This window comes from Plectropomus leopardus, chromosome 11, assembly GCF_008729295.1.
Source record: "Plectropomus leopardus isolate mb chromosome 11, YSFRI_Pleo_2.0, whole genome shotgun sequence".
NCBI classification, from domain to species: domain Eukaryota; kingdom Metazoa; phylum Chordata; class Actinopteri; order Perciformes; family Serranidae; genus Plectropomus; species Plectropomus leopardus.
The window spans coordinates 2,933,654-2,954,451 of NC_056473.1; the positions used below are offsets into that span (position 1 = coordinate 2,933,654).

The 20,798-nt window shown below is 38.2% G+C and overlaps 1 protein-coding gene across 1 annotated transcript in view; it reads right to left on the reverse strand.

The window, feature by feature from the left end:
- Positions 1-7,763: 7,763 nt before the first annotated feature.
- Positions 7,764-20,798, reverse strand: part of slco3a1a (solute carrier organic anion transporter family member 3A1a) — a 49,935-nt gene continuing 36,900 nt past the window's right edge. Inside the window, exons 3-10 of the mRNA XM_042496342.1 lie at positions 18,375-18,473; positions 18,013-18,285; positions 16,479-16,643; positions 16,187-16,385; positions 11,957-12,125; positions 11,298-11,470; positions 11,050-11,114; positions 7,764-9,552 (exon numbers count right to left, since the gene is read on the reverse strand). Of these exons, the coding sequence (XP_042352276.1) occupies positions 9,200-9,552; positions 11,050-11,114; positions 11,298-11,470; positions 11,957-12,125; positions 16,187-16,385; positions 16,479-16,643; positions 18,013-18,285; positions 18,375-18,473 (1,496 nt within the window). The 3' untranslated portion in view covers positions 7,764-9,199. The remainder of the gene's footprint in view (positions 9,553-11,049; positions 11,115-11,297; positions 11,471-11,956; positions 12,126-16,186; positions 16,386-16,478; positions 16,644-18,012; positions 18,286-18,374; positions 18,474-20,798) is intronic.

The window sequence follows — 20,798 nt, forward strand, 5'->3', positions numbered from 1 at the left end:
AGAAATATAATATTCATAACAATATTTTTATTAGTTTGTAATCACCTTAAAATAAGATTTCTTTTTTGTTACCTTAGCATAAGCCACTTTATACCGACAGAACAGGTTCTCTTCCATGGAGTCCACCATGCTGACATCAGTAGCCCAGGACAGACTAATCATAAAGTGAGCTTTGAAGCCAGTTTCTGTAGTAGCCAAACAGTTAGCAGGTTTCCATTACAGATTTGAGCAAAATTTAAGCTATATTTTTGAAATGTCGATAAACAAAACTACGAGATGACTGCGTTTCCATTGAGTGATGTTATATGACTTCTCTGGTGGTAACATTCCAAGAAGCATGGTGATGGATGTTCAAAACATTAGCAGCTTTATTTCTATTGCAGCCATCACACTAGCTGTCATTATTTCCAATCCAAGCCACGTAGGCGTGTTATGGGAGCGATAATGGACAGGCAAGCCTCTTGTACGTGGGAGCGGCCACGTATGAGGGAATTCTGGGAGGTGATAGTCCAGAATTGTGGATTCAAAACGTCCGGATGATCCGCTCAACTTTTGAAGAGTTATGTGATGCAATAACAGCTCTTGTAGCTCCTGCTGCATCATGAGGGAGCCTTCTACAACACTCTACAGAGGTCTCTCTGTACATCTGTGGGACAAACCAAACTCTGACTCTAGATAGGGTCATCTGTGCTGTTACGTCAGCCACCGTAGTTCTTTGACATGCTTGGAGAATTTTCATTTGTGCTACTTCACCACTAGATGCCACTAAATCGTACACACTGGACCTTTAAAACACTACCTTTCACATTAAGATTTTTTTAAAATATAAACATAGACAATAATCTTGTTTTGTTCAAGATTATACAAATAAGTCCCAGTCTTTTTTTTTTTTTGCTCAGAATCTCTTAAAGAAGTAGCATTTCAAGCTTCTTGTTTCAAAGACTGATATCCTCTTTTCATTTGAAGAGCTGTTCAATACCCTAAGAGTTAAAATTATCAAACATTTCACAAAAAAACAACAATGGAGAAGGAGACTTTTGTTTTTCATTCTTTACACCCTCATTAATCATGTCATGACCCTTCAGATTCACCCTGTGACCTTTTAGAGTGGGGCTGACCCCTAGATTGGGGACCACTGGACCACTAATAAAGCACTTAAAACAAGCTCAGCTTTGACAAGCTGCAACAAAAAGAACATTTTAATGATGGTACTTCTACTTATGTAGTAATGGGTGCAGGACTTTTACTTGTATTTGTAATTGAGTAATTTGTTTTTAGTATACTTAAAATAAGGATCTAAATCTTCCTCCACTGATGCTGGATTTTGGAGCAGTTAACTTCAGCTGTTTGGATGAAGGCTAACATGAAAGTTATGTGACTTTCTTTTTTCACTTTTGGCTGAGATATTCTTACTGAGTAATAAATGTTGGACGCTGCTATCATTCCAAAAAAATGTTTTTGAAGCTCACATTTCTCAGTTTTTTTGCATCGCTCAGGGGATTTCTGTTTTTTTTCTCTCTCTCTCTCCTACCAAATGGCAGGACTGCTGATCTTGGAGAAAGAAATGCATCAGACCATATATCTTTGTATAACAGTTACGACCACCAGCTCTGCTGGGTCTACAATTCTCTTTGATTATATATTTTTCAAAGCTTATGTTGTTTACTCTGAAAAAAGCTAGCTGGGCATGTTTGCTCTTTCTTGCAGTTTCCTGCTAAAGTGTTTGCTGCACCTCCGGCACACAGACGTTAATGTTGGATTCGTAGCAAAGCGCCATTTCACTGAGAGCAACAGCTTACATTAAAGCTCACTAATTGCAGCTCAATTTACTCGTGATTAAGCACTGAGTAAACACATGTTAACATTTTAATTATCTATAAGTTACAGATGTCAGCACAATGGCCATGTTAATTAGGACAGCTATTAAATAAGCTTACAGTGTGTGAGAATATATGGCTGCATTTTGGCAATAATTGTTTTTTTCATAAAGAACTAAAGGTAAAAAATGAGTGCAGTTTTTACAGTATGCCATAAATAAAGTGACTACAGATTATACATTTGTACATCATCGTCGTCCTTCACAGGGATTTCTAGTCCTGCTTGGCTTCATCAGGGTTCCTGCAGACCCTTAAAAAGTCTTAAAAGGCCTTAATTGGGATTAAATCAATTCACTTTACCTAAAAATACCCAGACATAGGAAGTAGGATTTTATGAACTGTTTTTTTTTCTTGTGTTGCACTGTACAATCTCAGTATAATCAACAATTATTATTGATAATAATAATAATAAGAAGAATTATTGTAGTGGAACACATGGAAGACAATGAACATATTATAATTAATAATTACAAAGTAATAATTTAATAAATGTATTTTCTTTATATAATAATATGTTCATTGTCTTCCATGTGTTCCACTCTAAAAACTTTTTAAAATTTATTTTCCCCAACATTTGATGTAGATAATTTAACTTTTTTCACAGGATTGAAAAAAGTCATGTTTTATGTTACAGTCACAATTTTTTCAAATACAACTATTCTTCTTCACGTTTGGTTATTAGAAACATGGTCTTATACTTAATTCCAAGTGGAATTTAAAAAGTCTTATCTACCTTGTGGTAAGCTGCAGTAACCCTGTTCATAGCTTCCTAAATACATTCACGTTTTCAGCTCTACTGCATCATAGTTTAATAATATCTATAACCAATTCATACATGATCACTGACCGCATGCGTAGCCTGTGTTTAATAGCAATTAAGCATTAATTAGCTAAGCAAATGTTGAGTATTAGTTCTGGCTGTTTTCAAATTTCATGCATTTATTATCTACACAATTGCATTTCATAGACACGGATGAAGAGCTAATTTACATAAATTGAAAAGTGCAGCTGGAGCCTTGACAGCATGCATAATGACAAGACTCATGTTCACCCTGGATATAATATCTGATATCTAATTCTGATTCATATATTTTGCATTTAAGTGATTTGACTCTCCTGTTTGTGATGTTGTTATTGAAGAATCTGCATCCGGGCATGAAAATCTAAATCTCAGCAGGCACTCATTCACACCACAATGATTCATATCCACTGATACATGTACAGTATATCTCTCAGCAGAAAGACAGAAGTCAAAGCTCTACAGAGGATTTACTGCTTTCTTTCTTTCTGCCAGAGTTGTTGTGCAACAGTTCATCTTACTAAAGCACCCATTAGGCTAATTGATGCCTCTTGATTAAAGGAGAAAACTCTCACCTGCAGCAGCTTCTATTTAGAGCCTGCTTGCCTTTTTTTTTTTTTTTTTGTGAGTGTGTTTTGACTTTCAACAAGGACACTTTCTGGGAGTCTCGCAGTTGCATTTTGTGTGTCTTTGATGTGACAAGCATCCGGAGCGAGGCATGTATCACAGACTATTGTTAACTGAGGCAGATGCTGCTGATACTGTAGCTGTTGTCATACATCAGCTTTTTTGTCTGGTTGAAGAGTGTCATTGTGCTATTATTAGATGTTACATCCACCTGACAGCACGGGAACACACAGAAATACACATTTTTTTAAAAAGCATGTCATATTTGCATGCACGAGTGCACAGACATGTCGTTTTCACTCTGTGGCTGCTCCAGTACACGAGCCAAACATTAAAATTTGAATAAAGTTGTGATTTAGTTTTTATTGTTTATACGGTATCCATTACTTATTTAATGCCAGAGAGACATTTGATTTAATGACATTTTATGATTCATTTCCTGTCCAGCAGACTGTGTTTTGTTGTTTTTAATCATGTTTGAAGATGACAAAGAAAAGGTGCCTTGAAGAATGTTTGGCATGAAAAATAAAAGCTCAGTTTTGGCTCAGAGCTGCAGATGGGCTTTAGATTTGGTACCAAGCTATTATTTATGATTCATTTTAAACATTTCAAGCTCAAGCTTGTCTGATCAGTCTTCAAATTCACTGCACACTTTGTAAAAGCAACATAACTACACACGCGCACTCATCCGAACCCCTCTGACCCTCTGCGGCTCTGTCAGACGCAGGTCAGACTCTAATTGGCTGTGTGCAGGTGTGACAGGTTCTTTGTTTAGACATGGAGCGTAACCTTTTGAAATGTTTTGGGAATTAAGTCGTCGGCAACTAAGAAATGTCATCTCTTACTTCATGTACATTAATGTTGTTTTCCATTCATGGTAATGTGCAGGCTGAAAAATGTAAAAAGGATTATTTTTTCAGTCCTCTGGTTATGGATTTTATTTTTACCTGGAAGGGGTCATCCCTCTTGAAAATGAGACAATATTTGGTTATTTATTGGCCACTTTGTATGTTTTTTGCTGTATATTTTGAAGAGTGCTAATGTATTAATGTCATTATGGAGATATTGCCCCACAGTTGGTGGAATATGAAACCTCCAAAACACTTTGGCGGCATACAGTTAGTTGAGAAATTTCCATATTAGAACAACTTTCCATCCCCTTAACTCTTTGAAACCTGAGCAAATAGGTTTTATTTCTTTGAAAAACATGGGGGAAAAAGTAGCTAGCAACTTAACAAGATATGGTAAAAAAAAAAAAAAAAAAACGCTGAAAGAATTTGAAAAAAAGTAATGAGAAAATTACTAAAAGCTAGTTAATTCATATATTGTATTGTGTTATATATTATATTTGTAAAATAATTTTCTGGACATTTTCTGTGTTTTTTTAAAAATTTCTAATAAAAGTAATTTTTGAGTAAGTTCATACAGCGCTGTTTATATATCAATATAGTTTTGGTGTGTGTTGCAGAGTGATGGAGATATCACCCTTAGAGATGTCTGCCTATTCTTCAGTATAATGGAACTAGATGGTGCTAGACGCCGCGGCACTTTGTGACGAGTTCGGAGTGAGAACGTATTGGTACCACTGCGCAGAAGGATGTGGGCATCTACTCATGGATTAGAAGCTTGTGCTCATGACATTGTGAGATGTAAACAAAGCTTGCTGCAATGTTAATGAGTTCAGTGGTGCTAGGGGGGCCAGCAGTGTGCACGATTTCTGATCTGCTGCTTCTCTCAGATGTCTCCCTCAAACACGGAGAAACAACATTAAGTTTCAGGCAACACATATCTTGAACAAACTCCCAGAAAACTTGAGATCTGCTCCAACTCTGTTGTCTTAAATCAATAATTCGGTTATTTATTCATAATTTGTACTTCACTGTGGCTGCACTGTAACAATTATTCTACTGTTTTCATTTTTTCCATTCTAGGTCACTCTTATTTTCACACTTTGTGTGTGTGTGTGTTTATATCTTGTCTAAATGTGTTTTTATATCTTATATAAAGCACTTTGAATTGTTGCTGAATAGTGCAGCACAAATAAACTTGCCTTGGCCTGTTTTATCTTTTGTCGCTCTTCCTTTAGCAGCGTTTGCTGTTAGAGAATCTGAGTCACATGAATAAACATGAATATATATGAGCAGATGAACATTCTGCAGCCTTTTTAAAGATGATAAAAGACTGCGACGTGAATGGCATCAGAAACCAGAGTGGATGGACGGGTGAATGACAGGAATCTTTGTCGTTCTTGTTGCAAACTGCTCACATATTGACCTGATTTTATTTAGAAAAAGTAGAGCAAATGATTTAACATCCAGCATCATATTTTACAGCCTCTTAAATTCTCAATGGCTCCCTTTATGAATCGTGACTGAATGATAAAAGATAATAGCTGAGCTGGAAGCTGTAAATCTGCTGCATGAATCAAAATATGAGAAGTCTTTGTACTGGTGTGGTCCATTAATTTTTGGGCTCAATACTTCACATCTTACTGAATGAGCACTTAGTGAAATATTGAGAATATACGATGAGCCGTGAGCAGGCACTGACTGAATTTCACGCTCTTTATGGTGCTTCAACACTTATCTGATAGAAAATAATGTAATTCTGCACAATATGTACAGTACATAAGGCAGAGGGTTCATCATAAAATGTTTCCTAAATTTTATGTATAACACCTGACTTGATTTATATCCCATTTATAGTTTGCTGTCCTTAAATCACCTTCTATTTGTTTTTTCTGCGACGTCCATGTTCCTTATTGGATTTTATGTTTCTCTTTACATTTTTTTTTTACAAGACAAAACCATTCCAATCCAGAGAGACTTCATTTAGAATGAACAATAATTTATACATAGTGCAGGATAAGCATGGATAGTGGAACGTTTTGTCGTGATTAGACTCCAATGTGATGTATATTTAGGGGTGATGTATATTTAGGGGGTAGAGGGGCCATGGTTAGTTGAGGAATATTCCCCTGATGGAGTCTAGATACTGGGAGTGGAGGTGAAGATGAGGATGATGGGATGTGGAGCGGGACTGGGCACTGTTCATCCTGAAATGACAACCAGCAGCAGCAGAGAGGAGAATGGTTTCAAAAATTGATTTGAGAGCCATGAGATTGTGTCAGAATCTGGTTGCATTCATGTGGGGTCGGAATTATTGAAAAAAAAAAAAAAAATCCCCCAATGGGAAATTTCATGTGAACACCCCCTCAACTCAGAACAGTTGGAGGAAATGTTGGTGTACTACTTGCCGAATTGATGTCATATTACATACAAGTGTTTCTGCTGCCCCAATAACAGAATCCAACACAGAGGTCTGACCATTCCAGCAGAAAAAAAATGCACAAAAGTTATGTTCAGTTTTTCAAGAAGTTGTCACACTAGAACTGCACGCAGCTCAACTGAGCAGCAGAGAGGGACTAACGAGGCTGATGCAGGACAGCTGTGACAGAAAGCAGGCGAGAAACACACAAAGATATAAAGAAACACAAGACATGACAAGAGGTAGCCTACAAAATAAATAAGGAAACAGACTGACCATGATGATACATGAAACAAGGAAAAACGAAAACAGGAAACCCTAAAACATACGATAAAAGAGTATCTAAAAAACCCAGGATTAGGACAGAAGTGTTATTATTGTTGCCATTTATATAAAATAAATAAGTTATAGTCTATGTGTAAAATGGCCAAAAAACCAGTGATAGCACAAAGAAAGAAAGGGGGGAGGGGGCGTTCCCAATTAGGGGCTGGTCAGAACCGATTATCTATCTAAATAATGGTTAAGTGTGAGGGGTTCTATCTAAATAATCTTAATGTAACCGACTGTGTCAGAGCCTCTCCAATCTCAAACATGTTTGATATTTACGATTATCGGCTCTGTCGGAATACTGAGCGGAAACCCGTAATAGCCAATATGAGCGAGGAGACCGGGAAGCGTCAACAAACGATATTGTGTACATGTACAGCTCAAAAACATGGTGGGCAACAAAAGGACCTCTGTCTCCAGAGCCTCACTCTGACGCTGCAAAATGTATAATCCACGCTCAATCCATATTCTCAGCCATGACTTGATCCATAACTCTTCTATGTTTTGGTTTTTCGCTGCAAAACAAGACGCATGCAAGTGCAGCAAGCTGACAACAGCGATCCTCCTCCATATTTGTTTTTCTCTAGATCTGGCCGAGTCTTCTAGTGTGTGTGTTCTGACGATCACGTTAACGTAAACGTTAAAAATCGTTATTGTCATTATGTCTGTGGTCTCCCACCTTTTAACAATCGGTTAAGATTTGAAAATTCTCTGTACTAGCCTTTAGAGCAACGCCTATAGTTAGCTGAGTGTAAGAGCCTGAGAGTGACATCTGTGCAAGCTCCATACTGTGAAAACAAGTCTTCTCTTCTCAAAAATTAAAAAAAAAATCCATTTGAAAGAATGCAAAAGCACTCGCATTTCAATTCATTTTCTGAAAAATAATTTATTTCCAGAGTAAAATAAACAATATGTTGCCATACAAAAAGTGTAAGAAAAGGGACAATGTCAAAACTGTAAATGCAGAGAGATCAGTAGACTAACAGGCCGTACAGTATGTGCCGAGTTAAAGAGTTCTTCAAATACACTTCCAGGAATAAATTCAGTGTTGTTGCTCACTTAGTTTGACCTTGACACACACAAACTCTTGGAACGTTTCTGTAACTTTTATTCCAGAAATAAACAGGCCTAGTTGATTTGGTTTGCTTCAATATTGCAGCATATTAGCTCTATCGCTATGAATTGTCCCAAATCTTCTGTGACACACACACATCTCAGACACTTAGATAATATATAATTTACTCCGTCTTTTCAAATACAATCTAATAAAACATTCTGGGCCTAATAATGTAACAAATATATTACTCCTCTTCTCTTTTACTTAAAAGAGATAGAGATATTTTTTTCTTTGTTTGCTCTCCCCCTAGGTGCAAAAGTCAAAAGAAGATATAATTAACATTCTCATTTGAATAATCCCTTATTAAGACGCATTAGGCTGAATAAACTCTGCAGAAAACCAAACATGGAAATTAAACAAACTGCTAGAATGAGAAACAAAAACCTGCAGTCTGACACAAAACTAGTCAAACATGGATGCATCATATGAATTGCACGTTTGCACCTACAGTATGAGACGAGACCTCATGGTCTAGTCTAAACAGTATCAAAAACAAGTGCCTGTGATCCAGCAAGAGAACGAGAAACTCAACAGTGCATGATGACATGAAAACACTACCTTGTTTTAAGTTATACCACTTGATTTTTCGGACAATTCAAACATCTAGTAGGCCACTATATCAACCCAGTCTGGGTGTTTCTCTTTCCTGCATTAGAAAATGCATTTAACTGATGAACTATTAGTCTGTAAACACTTGGCAACTTTTAAATATGAATAACTGAAGAACCAACCAAACTTTTCATATAATCATAAAATCTCCTTTATGAGAGAGTGACAGACAGAACACACAGTGCACTGACTGAAAGGAAACTGTCATTTTTCACACAGATCACTGAAATCATGACAGACCTAAAACAATATGGCAACTCTAGTTGTATAATAGCATCATGTCCACTCGCTAAAAATCAACTATGACTGAGGCCAGACAGTACTGGAGTTTGTCTTCTACCACCGAGTCAAGACAGGAATTCACCGGCAACACTGGACGACACCTCGCTGATACGTAAACGACTAAAATGGACCCTTGAAAGTTTACCGACGACGTGGAGTGGCGTGTGACCTGAACGGGCCATTTAGATAGATTGCCTTTATCAAAAAAAAAAACAATTTTATTTTATCCTTTGGAGAAAAAGAGGAATAAAATATTCCTTTAAATGTCCACATTGTCTTTTTTTGTGTAACAAACTATAAAACTGACTCCATGTTTTCGCAAAACTCATGGTCCTCTAGGTTGTATATAAACTGTGTCCTGTCCACTAGTTTGGGGCCGTCTGTAAGCGAGGGGTAAAACTCGGTCGGCGTCAGGTGGCCCTCGTGGCTTTTGATGTATTTCTTGTAGTTCCTGCGTAAGCAATACCACGTGGTGGTGTAGAGGAGGAAGGCCACACCCTTGAGGATGATGGCGAGGCTCACGTACAGGTGCCGGTACTTTACGTTGTCGTACAGTAGGCAAGCACCCCTGTCGCCGCAGTCCGAACTCCAGAAAAGGCAAGTCGAGTCGATCCCAGCACCGAAGATCAGAGGAGGGGGGATGAATCCTGTCAGAGAGAAGCAATCACTGAGTGATATTCCACTAAAAAGAAAAAATGAGATCTACTTTATGTTGATCTCAGTATTTCATCATTAAGTGGACTTGTTCAATGTTGAAAACATTCATATAGGAGTAGTGTTGTAAAGGCCGCCAACCAAACCTCGCAAACACGCGTCCTAGAGCCCACAACTCATACCCAACCAGCAGGAAATGTTCCCACAGCACTGGATAACGCTACCTACAAGTTGTACTAATGTTTTAAAAAAAACATTTTAATCTAATGTTCCAAGGGTGTTTTAAGGATGTTTACCATTTCAAATTATGTCCCTAAAAGGTTAAATGCTGACGAACGTTTTAACTGCAACATTCTGAGGATGTTTAGGTGATGCTGAGAGTTGCGTTCCTCTGCTGTCCAGAGATGTAATTTGACTAAGTACATTTACTCAAGTACTGCACCTAAGCACAAGTCTGAGGAACCTTTACGTTTCTTATGTATTCATAACACTCATAACACTGTCTTCTTCTACTCCACTACACTTCAGAGGGAAATATTTTTTTTTACAAATTTTAACTCCACTAGTATTGATATATTAGATAACTTTATAAATTAAAATTTTTGCCTGCAAACCAAAAATATGAATATATACAAATACATCTGAAACAATTAGTCGATTAATTAAAAAATTAATTGGCAACTATTTCTTTCATCTTCTAAGTCATTTTTCATGCAAATAAGATTTCATGGTTCCAACTTCTCATGTGCACTGTATGTATGAGGACTTGCTGCTTTTTCTTTTAATTATTTTGATTTATTGAATTTAGTTTTTGAGTGTGTACTTTTACTTTAATTACTTCAATACATTTTCCTGAAATTACATGTACTTTGTTTACGTTTATTCAACAGCAGGCCTATACATATATTTCACGCCTGCAGAAGTTCTTCTTACAACCTGTTTGGATGTCATGTCTGCAGTCTCAGACATCTAGCTTTGCTGACAGGTGACTTATGATCAGTGGGATTCATCATTGAGCATACCTGGTCAGAGCAGATTTGGGTGGTTAAGAACAATTGGTGCATCTGGAGTTGACTTCTCTTATATTTTCTCTTACCAGAAAATTAAGAGAAAAAAAATGAGAGAAATTTAAGAGAATGTTGCTGCATGAGGCCCAATGTGTCTTTTATGACCTGTGTGCTTCTACATAACTCAATTTAGACTTTCTTAATTCCATTACTCTCCCACCTCCTGAATGTGCATTTGTTTTTCCAGAGTCATCATCTCTAAAACTGTGCAGCTGATCTGATTTGTCTCTTTGTCGAAATAAAGAAAACCAACAAAGCACCTCAGGTCGATGGAGGCCTGTATTGAGTGACGAGATGATCGAAACGTGTTCCAGTGAGCTCTGGTAAACCTCCACACATTCAACAGGCACTGTGGCAAATGCTGCTGGAGCGAATATAGAGACAGTGTCTGAAATGAATGTGTCATCCTGTGAAAGTTCTTACCGAGGAGTCGGAGCAAAAGAAACAACACTCCGAGTGCGTACGACTTCAGCTCAGGGCTCACGGTCCTTTAAGAGAAGCAGACAGAATAAATTACCATGTGTTGTTTTCCTTATAGATTCTGTTCAGGTGGAAGCACTCACATCCTCTTCACAAACACTGCACACACACACACACACACACACACACACACACACACACACACACACACACACACACACACACACACACGTTTATAAGCACAAACCCACCTGATCAGGATTATAACAGAGGGCGTTTGGGCCATGGCGCCCACTAGGCTGCAGGCACAGATCACACACAGGAATATGAGGAAAGCCTCCTGGCAGCCCGGCATCGGACACTTCCCCGGAACGGCTGTGGCGGATTCACTCTCAGAGGAAACACAAGCGCATCCCGTCAGGTTCTGTGAAGACAAGAAGACCACCAGCTTCAACCAAGAACTGTTCGAAGAATAAAAAGTATTTTGAATGACAGGGAAAATGTGTTATAGCTGGTGCATGCTATTTTCACATTTGGAGGAAAGCCTGTTATCAACCCTGTACTTTATATCTACACTTTAACAAAAAACTAAAACTACTGCCACAACAGTAATCGTGATATTTTGGTGCTGCTGAGCTGAGAGAAATTCTCTCTGCATGTGATTTGAATATAAAAGATGCTAATCTGTAGTCGGCATCTGATCTGGTAACAACCACAGCACCACTTGACTGCCCAGCTGACGACAGGACTGTGAAACACTGGGGCTATTTAAATATATATATATATTTTCACTTTTCACGCAGGTCAAAATAAGAGTTTGCATCATTTGTAATTGATTTAGTGTTTTTTTCTGAGGAGCAATCAGAAGATAAGTGTCACTGATCGCTGTCACATGACTTGGGATAAAGACCTGAGCGATGCTGGACGCGGTGCGAGCGCTGCCTGATCCAGTGCAGCCAGCCAAGCAGGCGGACAGGTAAGTGACGCCGTTGGAGCCGCACACGGGGCTGATGGAGGAGGTGAAGCAGTTGCATTGACTCATGCACTGAGCTTCTGGTTTCTCACCCGGCTGCAGAGTCCTGCACAGACATATAGAGAGAAATCTGAGCATCCTTTCAATTTCCTGCAACCATATAAGTGTGTGGCACAAACAAAATCCAAGAAGCACTCTTCATCAGTGAGACTCTGGTCCACTTTAAACATCTCCATGGAAACTGCACTACACAGCTAACCTGCTCCAGAGCACGCTGGGTTCAGGCTACTAAAAAGGAAAGTAGTAAAACTCTGAAGTCAGTATTTTCTGCAGGTCCACCACACAGACAATAAAAATGCTTGCATATTGAAAAAAGAACAAATAAAGGCAAGGATACAGCTGGATATCAAACCTTAATACTTGTAAAATGTGTGTGAAACAACAGTATCAAAACAAGAATTTTTATTTTTTTACTGGGGGCACCAAAAAAACTAAAACTAAAAATAATAATAATAATAATAATAAAAGAAAAAGAACGTTAAAAAAAACAAGGAAATTACCTGGGGAAAGTGTTTGAAAAAAAAGAAAAAATACAGTATTACTATCATTATTATTATCATATTATTAGATATTTAAAAAATAATTTTTTAAATCTACAAATTTCTTGCAATTTAACATTTATTTCAGGATAGGATAGGACACAATATATGCTGTTTCGTGATAAATAAACAATGTCGAAAAGACAGGTTCTCAATTATTTGAAAAGGTGTCATATCGTTCTATATTTTAAATCTTTTAAGGTTGGTATGTTTACAGCCTGTTTTTGTGGAGTCTCTTTTATAGCTGGTTTCCCAGCAGCAGTCTCTGTGGGTGCTGGGACAATATATTCCAGATTATCTCTGTGATGGAAATTCACTTGGAAACAACCTATAGAAGATTTTTAAAGGCTGATTAAATAATGACAGTGCACAGTCATCAGTCTGAGTCAAGTTTCACTAATAATGATAGCAATGTTAAAAGTTCTTTAAGCACAGATTAATCCACAAAACTGGCCACAACACAATCTGTGGTAAAATCCTATACTGTCCCATTCCTACCTTGGACTCTGAGAAAGAAAATGCATATTAACTATATTATGCAATATTAAAAAATAATACTAAATCTAGATGCATGAAGCCCTCCTACAACACACTGATATAGAGACATTTTTTGTGTTTTTTTCCCAATGGAGTTATTATAAAAATAAAATAAAATGTCAACAGCTTGATGGGTCTAACAGCCTCTGATTAATCACTTGTCCAGTGATGTAATCTAGAGCTGAGGGGGCATGCTGGCTGAGAGGGTCTCTGACATTTCCATGTAACACGTAGCACAAGTGGCTTTGCTTGGACTCAATAGTAAGTGAATGACTGTATATACGTGTGTAAAATGTGTCCTTATTAAGATATTTACTGTGTAATGGACAAATAATGTTGATTGATTAATTGTAACTTCTGTTCTCAACCCTAAAGCTCTCATACTGTCCAAAATGCCTTTAATGTCTTTAAGTCTCCAGTTTTATTCAGCCAACAGTCCAAAACCCTAAAAGATTCAGTTTACTATCAAAGAAGACTGAGGAAAAAAAAGACATTTTTGCCATTTTCCCTTCAAAAACTGCATTAGCGTTTTTGTTACTGGCATCAGGGGTTGAAACAACCCACCTCCAGACAAAAAATGGCTATAATACATAAACAGCTCGTGACAGGGTAATGTAATTCATTATGACTCATCATTTAAAAAAAAAAGTGAATAAAATGTCCTGTTGCATAATCATTTAGCTCCAAAACTCTTTCATGGGACTGCTGACTGATTCAGTAAAGTCTGTTACATTTGTATTCCGTCTGTGTGGCCATGAGAAACACGAGGCCACTTTCTGAATAGAAAATCTTTTTATAGACACGATGAGACGACACAAAGTTGTTTTGAATAAAAAGAAAGCCCACTGTTCCCCGATGACTGGCAGTGATATGAATTTTTATTTATGTTTTTAGACCCTCTGTGGCTCACCGCCAATAAAATCCTCTAACCTTGGCTGCTATAATGTTGTTTACAGCTCATGTTTATTTATTAGAACAACTGGCTCCTTATGATAGGACACAAACAATTAATTTCTTTCACTCTCTATGGCTCACTGGAATATGGAGTATATAATAATATAATTACACATTATGTTTCTACTAAATCTACTCAGAGAGGTCTGTTTTTACATTGAACTGAACTTCCTCCTGAGGATGAAGCCTTTAATATTATCTTATCACACAACACTCTGCTCCTGATCTGCTGAAACTGCATATGATCAGTTAGTTCTTACAAAACCAGCTTTGTTATAAAAGCTGACTTCTAGCTAAACCAGAAAATCTTGGGTGAATGGAGCTTGTCATAAGACCACTTATCCAGGAAGTTATTATAACTAAATGAATGCTGCGTTCATGTGATGTCAGAAGGTTGGAGTTTCAGAGTTGGGAAGTCTTTCTTCCGACTTTGTTGTGTTCATGTGCTTTGAGATCGTAAAGTGGAAACAACATGGAAGCTACAATGAAGATGGGATGCATTTTAATGCTAAGAGCGTTTAAACAAGAGGTTGATAGCTGTTTCCAGTTTATTTATATATTTTTTAAAATATTTTACTCTTTAAATATTTGTATATTCATGTTTTTTGTTAAATTTTTTTATATTTAATCTAGGTCACTCTACATGGACAGCAGTTAACATTAAAATGATAATACACTTTACATGTGTTCAAAAATTGATATTTAGTATGTGAATTAATAAAAAAGTTTCTCACCATTGACCAAATATTGACTTTTGTCTGACATGTTTATGCATTTATGACGTCAAGTCAGCAACTTGTGTTATAAAATAACGTTATCAGTGTTAGGAAACTGGCCTGGCTGCTTTATAGTTCCATGTTTGCTTGCTTGCTACAGCTAATAGATGTAGATGCTAAAATGTGCAACTACTAAAAGTAAATGATAGCAACTCGGAACAAAATAACCGAACATATAATTTTTTACTATCACTTGTTGACACTGTTTCCATGCTTTCCTCCATTTCTGCTGCCCTGAAACGTCACACAAACATCACCACTCAGCAACTTGCGTATCACTGAAATTTCCCAATTTCCCACTTGTAATTATGACTTTGGAGGGCCGTTCCTGTGCTTGTAATGGATAAATATAGTAAATACGTTATTTCCAAGGAGCATGTGAAGGCAGCACAATTTAATGTGACTGCAATGCAACACGTCATGAGAGCAGCCTGAAGTGTCATGAAGTCACATTCCATCAGAATCATACTTCTCCATAATAAAGGACAGTTCATCCCTAAAATCTTAAATACATAGTTTTCCTCTTACCTGTAGTGCTATTTGTGACGACCCCCCGGGTGTAATTTCTGTGCTGTTGTGCTGTTATCTCACACCTATCTGTGTGCTCTCTTTGCAGGCAGGGCATCGTTAGAGCGACTAGGAACACCTGAGACTGTTTGGGTAATAAGCATGCTATAACTCCCTCTGTGGCTGAACCTCCACTCTGCTGCGGCTTCTTCCTGCCCTGCTTTGTTTTGGTTATGCTGCCTTAGAGAGTTTTTATACACCTTTAAAACACCCATACACATTTTAAACTGATGTAACACACACACACGCATGCACGGATGCACGCACACACACACACACACACACACACACACACACACACACACACACAACTGACTTCTCCTCTCCACATTAAATATTAAGCTAATCGTTAATTTGGTCTAATTTCGTTCAAGTTGAATACATAAATACTGACTGCCATTGGGGGCGGTTCTAGGCATGGGCACAGGGGGGCAGAGTACCATAAATTCTGTGCTTGCCCCGCAACACCAAACAGCCCCAAATAATTCTCTCTTTGAGTGGTTATCGTCACCAGATCAGAAATATTCAACTTGCTTTGTTTGGGGTTAACTTTTGCAAAATGACAGGAGGTCAGGGGACAGCTGCAGCATTCAATACATGTATCTAGGATTTTAGCATGTTTTTTAGGACTTTAGGACATTTCTCAGATTTTAGCACATTTGTAGTAGTTTGGGAAATTTTTCATTTTTCACATTAGACACAAATAGCTGCCATGTATTCATCATCTCTCTTACTCATTGGCGTATTTCACTGTCACTCCTGCGACGGGGCCGGTGTCGCAGCCCAGGAACAGGAAGGACACGTAGCAGGCCGTGGAGATGAGGTTGACCAGCATGGCCATGCGGATGGCTCCCAGCGCCGACAGGTTGAGCTTCTTCACCAGCAGACCGCCCATGAAGATCCCCAGACACGCACATGGAATGGCTGTCATACCTTCAAAATAAATTGATTGAAACCTTTATCATTACACTGGTGTAATACTGTATATAGTGTGTACACTGCTGTGTGTTTGCTGTGAACACAGACCTAACAGCTGGTTTGCTGAGGTGGTGGTGAGGTTGAACTGCTGCTCGAGGTATTTCCCCAAAAAGGCTGCAAAGCCAGCCACCACCGCAATCTCCATGCAGGCCGCCAGGATGATGCAGGTGAACACTGGGTTCGACAGGAGGTGCTTGGTCACCTTGGGGATCACTAGTCGTAAATAAATAAAGACGGATGATCATTAATATCCCGGCATGCTGGTAAGCAGGACAGACAGGACTCCCTTGTTGTCTGTTTTGGCTTCTGCTCTGATCTCATTTGATTACATTTGTTTAGCAATAAAATAGAATAAAAAATCTGAGGGATAAAGATGCAAATTAGCTACCAGCTAAATGGTGCAATTACTTTTAAGTGTGCACTGTCCTTGCAAAAATAAGCAATTAATAAATTAACCCTTAGGGCCCACTTTAACATTACACATACTGTGTGCACAAAATGGGCTTTTCAGAATCAAGTTTTAAAAAATGTTATACACTAATATTATAGAATTAATGTTTAACCAACATCAGTCCTAATCATAAATATCAAATACTCGTTAATTTTCAGAATTTTAATCCTTTGAATGCCAGGTTTTTGTCATGATGCCACTATGTTTTTAGATAAAAACAAAAAGTTACTTTCAATACACTACATGCAAAGTAGATTTTCATTTGATGGTCACAGCTGGGGTTATGTCAATGACTTATAGCAACATTGATTGTGACAGTGCATCTAGTGGAAAAAGCATGTATGTTCTTCATATGCCAAATTTGGTAAAACATGACATCATCAGGTAAAAATGACAAATTCCAAGGCAAAAGCCCAGAATGACATCCAGAAATTACAATGCATGTTTACAATGTATGTAGAATCAAGAAGTTTGAATGGGTTTAAATGGTGCATTTTTTGCACTTAACAGTCTGAATGTAACAATTTTGTTCACAGTATATTTTAGACTTACTTTAGGAGCTGAGCTGGAAATTCCAAGATTAAACAAAAATACGCAGTCTTGCAAAAATGTATGCCATATGCATGAACACAGCCAAAATGATCAAGAAATGAAGAATGAAAAATATGTAAAATATGCCAAAAGTCCCTGAGGATTAATAATACTATATATATTTATGGTAATATTATTATAATATAGCAATAACTTGGTGGATAGTCAGTGAATTAAATGCAGTATTGCAAAGTTCTCCAGGCAACCAGCATAATGAGTAACATTGCTTTTGATGCTCTAAATACACTTAGCTGATAGTATTTTTACTTAAGTAACATTGTTAGCAAAGGACTTTACTGTACTGTTTTAGCATTTTTCATTGTAGTACCAATACTCTTACATATTCAAAGGAGCTAAATACTTCTTTTATCACTGAGCAGGTCTAAGTTGTAGACCCAAATCATAATTTTACATTTAATTTTATTCCCATTTAATAAATCTAGAAAATAAATTCATTAATATATGTCATATATTTCAACAGAATGTGTATTTTCCTTGCATGACAACACTGCAGCACTGCACTGCATACTGCACACTCACCCCTGAGTTGCTGACAGCAGGTGGGGCTGTTGGCAGGCTCGTGGTTGCGCACAACTCCATTGCTGGGCTTTGGAGTATCATAGTCTGCACTCAGAGAGGGAGGAAGCATAACCTGCTCGCTGTCTGCCCCCTCCTCTCTCTCTCTGGTCGGCAGTGACTGGGGGAAGCCAAACATGAAGAGAGCGGAGCAAAAGAGTAAGGCACCGCACAGGAGAAAGCCTGCCCACCAGGCCCCGATCCACCGCGGGTCATCTGGAGTGATACCCAGCTTATCTGTGGAGAGGCACGGCAGAGGTCAATAAAGCACGTACACAGAGGAGCACGGTAAAATGACACAAACATTGGGGGAGTATAAAACTCGCCAGTGTCAATGAAGATAGCATCCACGTAGAACTTCGTGCAGAGGGAGCCCAGGATGAAGCCACAGGCAGGCCCGAACACCAGCGTGGAGAAGAGGATTCCTGCAGAGAAACACATATTAACTTTAGGGGTTTGCTTGGCTTGATTTCATCCACCTGTTGCTTTCATACATATGATAACAAGCCCCAAAACAAGTAGGATAGTTTTATTAGAACAGTATATTGTAGTGTAGGTCACCAACCAAAATCATGAGATGCATGAAGTTATACTGTTAATATCTTCTGAGTGATGCTATAAACTCCTCTGGCAAATGTATGACTGATCCTTTATATTTAGTGCAATAAATGCCCCCATACTGGGAGATTTCAAAAGGTTCCATCAACTTTTGCACATTCAGTATATTGTTGATGAACTTTTGGCATTTCTGTTTTATTAACAGTGACAGAGAGACAGGAAAGTCATCAGAGAGAGAGGGAATCACATGTAGGAAAGACCACAGGACAGATTCAAACCCGCACTGCTGCTATACGGATGAATTCTTAATGGTAGTCGCTCTACCAAGGGAGCTACCTCAGCACCCCAATAAATTGTGTTTATCATTTCTGTTCTACTGTATTTATTATTTATTGTCTGTATTAGTTAGACAAAGGGACACATACAATAAAGTTTAACTTTTATTATAAAAACATAATAAAAGGCCAGTGTGGTTTGCAACAATGCCAGTGAATTCATGAATGACTTAAAAAACAAGTACAAAAATCTCCACTTTATTGTGCAAAGCAATAAAACAACTTTAGAAATGTATCCACATCAAGGATCATTCAGTGTTTCCCACACATTCATTTGTTTATGACACACTGCCACATTTTTTGCATTTATTGCTACATTAAGTGTTTTTCTTTTGGAGGTGGATTTCTCTGTGTCTCTTGCTGCAGAGTGTATTCTGGGCACAGACAGAGCAGCAATTAGCCAAGTGTAGTGAAAGTGAAACTTCACCTCTCATTCATATGGTGTTGTTGATCATTTTCCCAAACTACTTAAGATGAAACCAGCTGCGGGAGATATAATCTGATGCAAGGCCATGCCGTCTCTTACAAACTAATAATCCATCAATCGGATCCGAACAGCTCTGATCCATCTGACCACAAACTGATCGAGAGTGTGACATCTCATGACTTAAATCCAACAAACTGCTGCTGAGGAAAAAGTAGAAAACACTGTGGTGAAATACATACTTTAGGTCATAAAATGAAAAATGAAAAAAAAAAAAACAATCGCCATTTTAAAAAGTCAAAATGAGTAATCAAAAACCAAATAAAACATTCAGTCTAAAATGATAAAATACACAGAAATGCTGCAAATTTTCGCATGTCCTTTGCGTTTCATCAGCTCCACTCTTGCGTTGCCTTTTCAGGAGGTGCAGTGTTAAAAAAGACAGCGAACAGAGAAACATTTTAGCTGTCATGAAAGATCAAATCAGCCGCTTAAAAACCACAAGGCGAGTGCAGCAACAACACACACACAGTGACTGTACTCGCTATGATGACACAGCTCGGGCCTCTCACCCTCACACAGAACAAACACACATTGTGAGGATGACACCTGACAACAGAAACCAGTTGTTTTGTCCCGATCTGCTCTGGTGGGCAGCTGGAGATAAAATGTGAGGCTTGATCCAAAATCCTCATTAGAGCGCTGTCAGTGGGGTGAGAGCCTGTTGCTGTGACTCAGGACTGCAGGCAAATAATGAAGACTCAAAGCTCAATTTGGGAGACAAATTTCTCCCTGACTGTATGTCCTGTGATCTGTGGTATTATTAGACTGCACTGTTGGACTGTGCACTTTTATCTGGCAAACAGCGACAAACCACATCTCATTTTAAGCTTGAGACTCACAAAGAAAAGGCAACGCTTGCTACAAATGACCATCAAATTAAAATTCAATCATGTCTGCTGCCCCACTTCCTCCTCCTTTGGCCCTGCAGCATTAAAAACATCCCCTTTTTTACTGGCTGCAGGTTGGCCTGAACTGCTATCAGCACAGAGCATCCAGTAAGATGCTGTCCAAATGCCAGGAGCAGCCACTTAATGAACAAGCGTGGAAACTGTGACTAAGCTCTGTACGTCTCTGCTAGTGCTGGGAGTTGGATGCATGGTCTGCTTCCCTGCCTTGACCACCCACATAGGAAGGGAGTCAACACATTCACATAATTGTGGCCTCATTCACATCATAGTTTATTCTTCACATAAAGGAAATGGCTCACAGATTGCTTAGGTGTGGCTCCGTACCTTTAACATTGTGTAAACAGGCTCATTTAGGCAAAGCGAGGAGTGAAACAAAAGAAAAGGGGCTTTTATGTTCAGAACAGTTTTTTTTTCATACAACTGAAACATCTTTGCGGTTGACAGTCGGACCAACACGGAAAT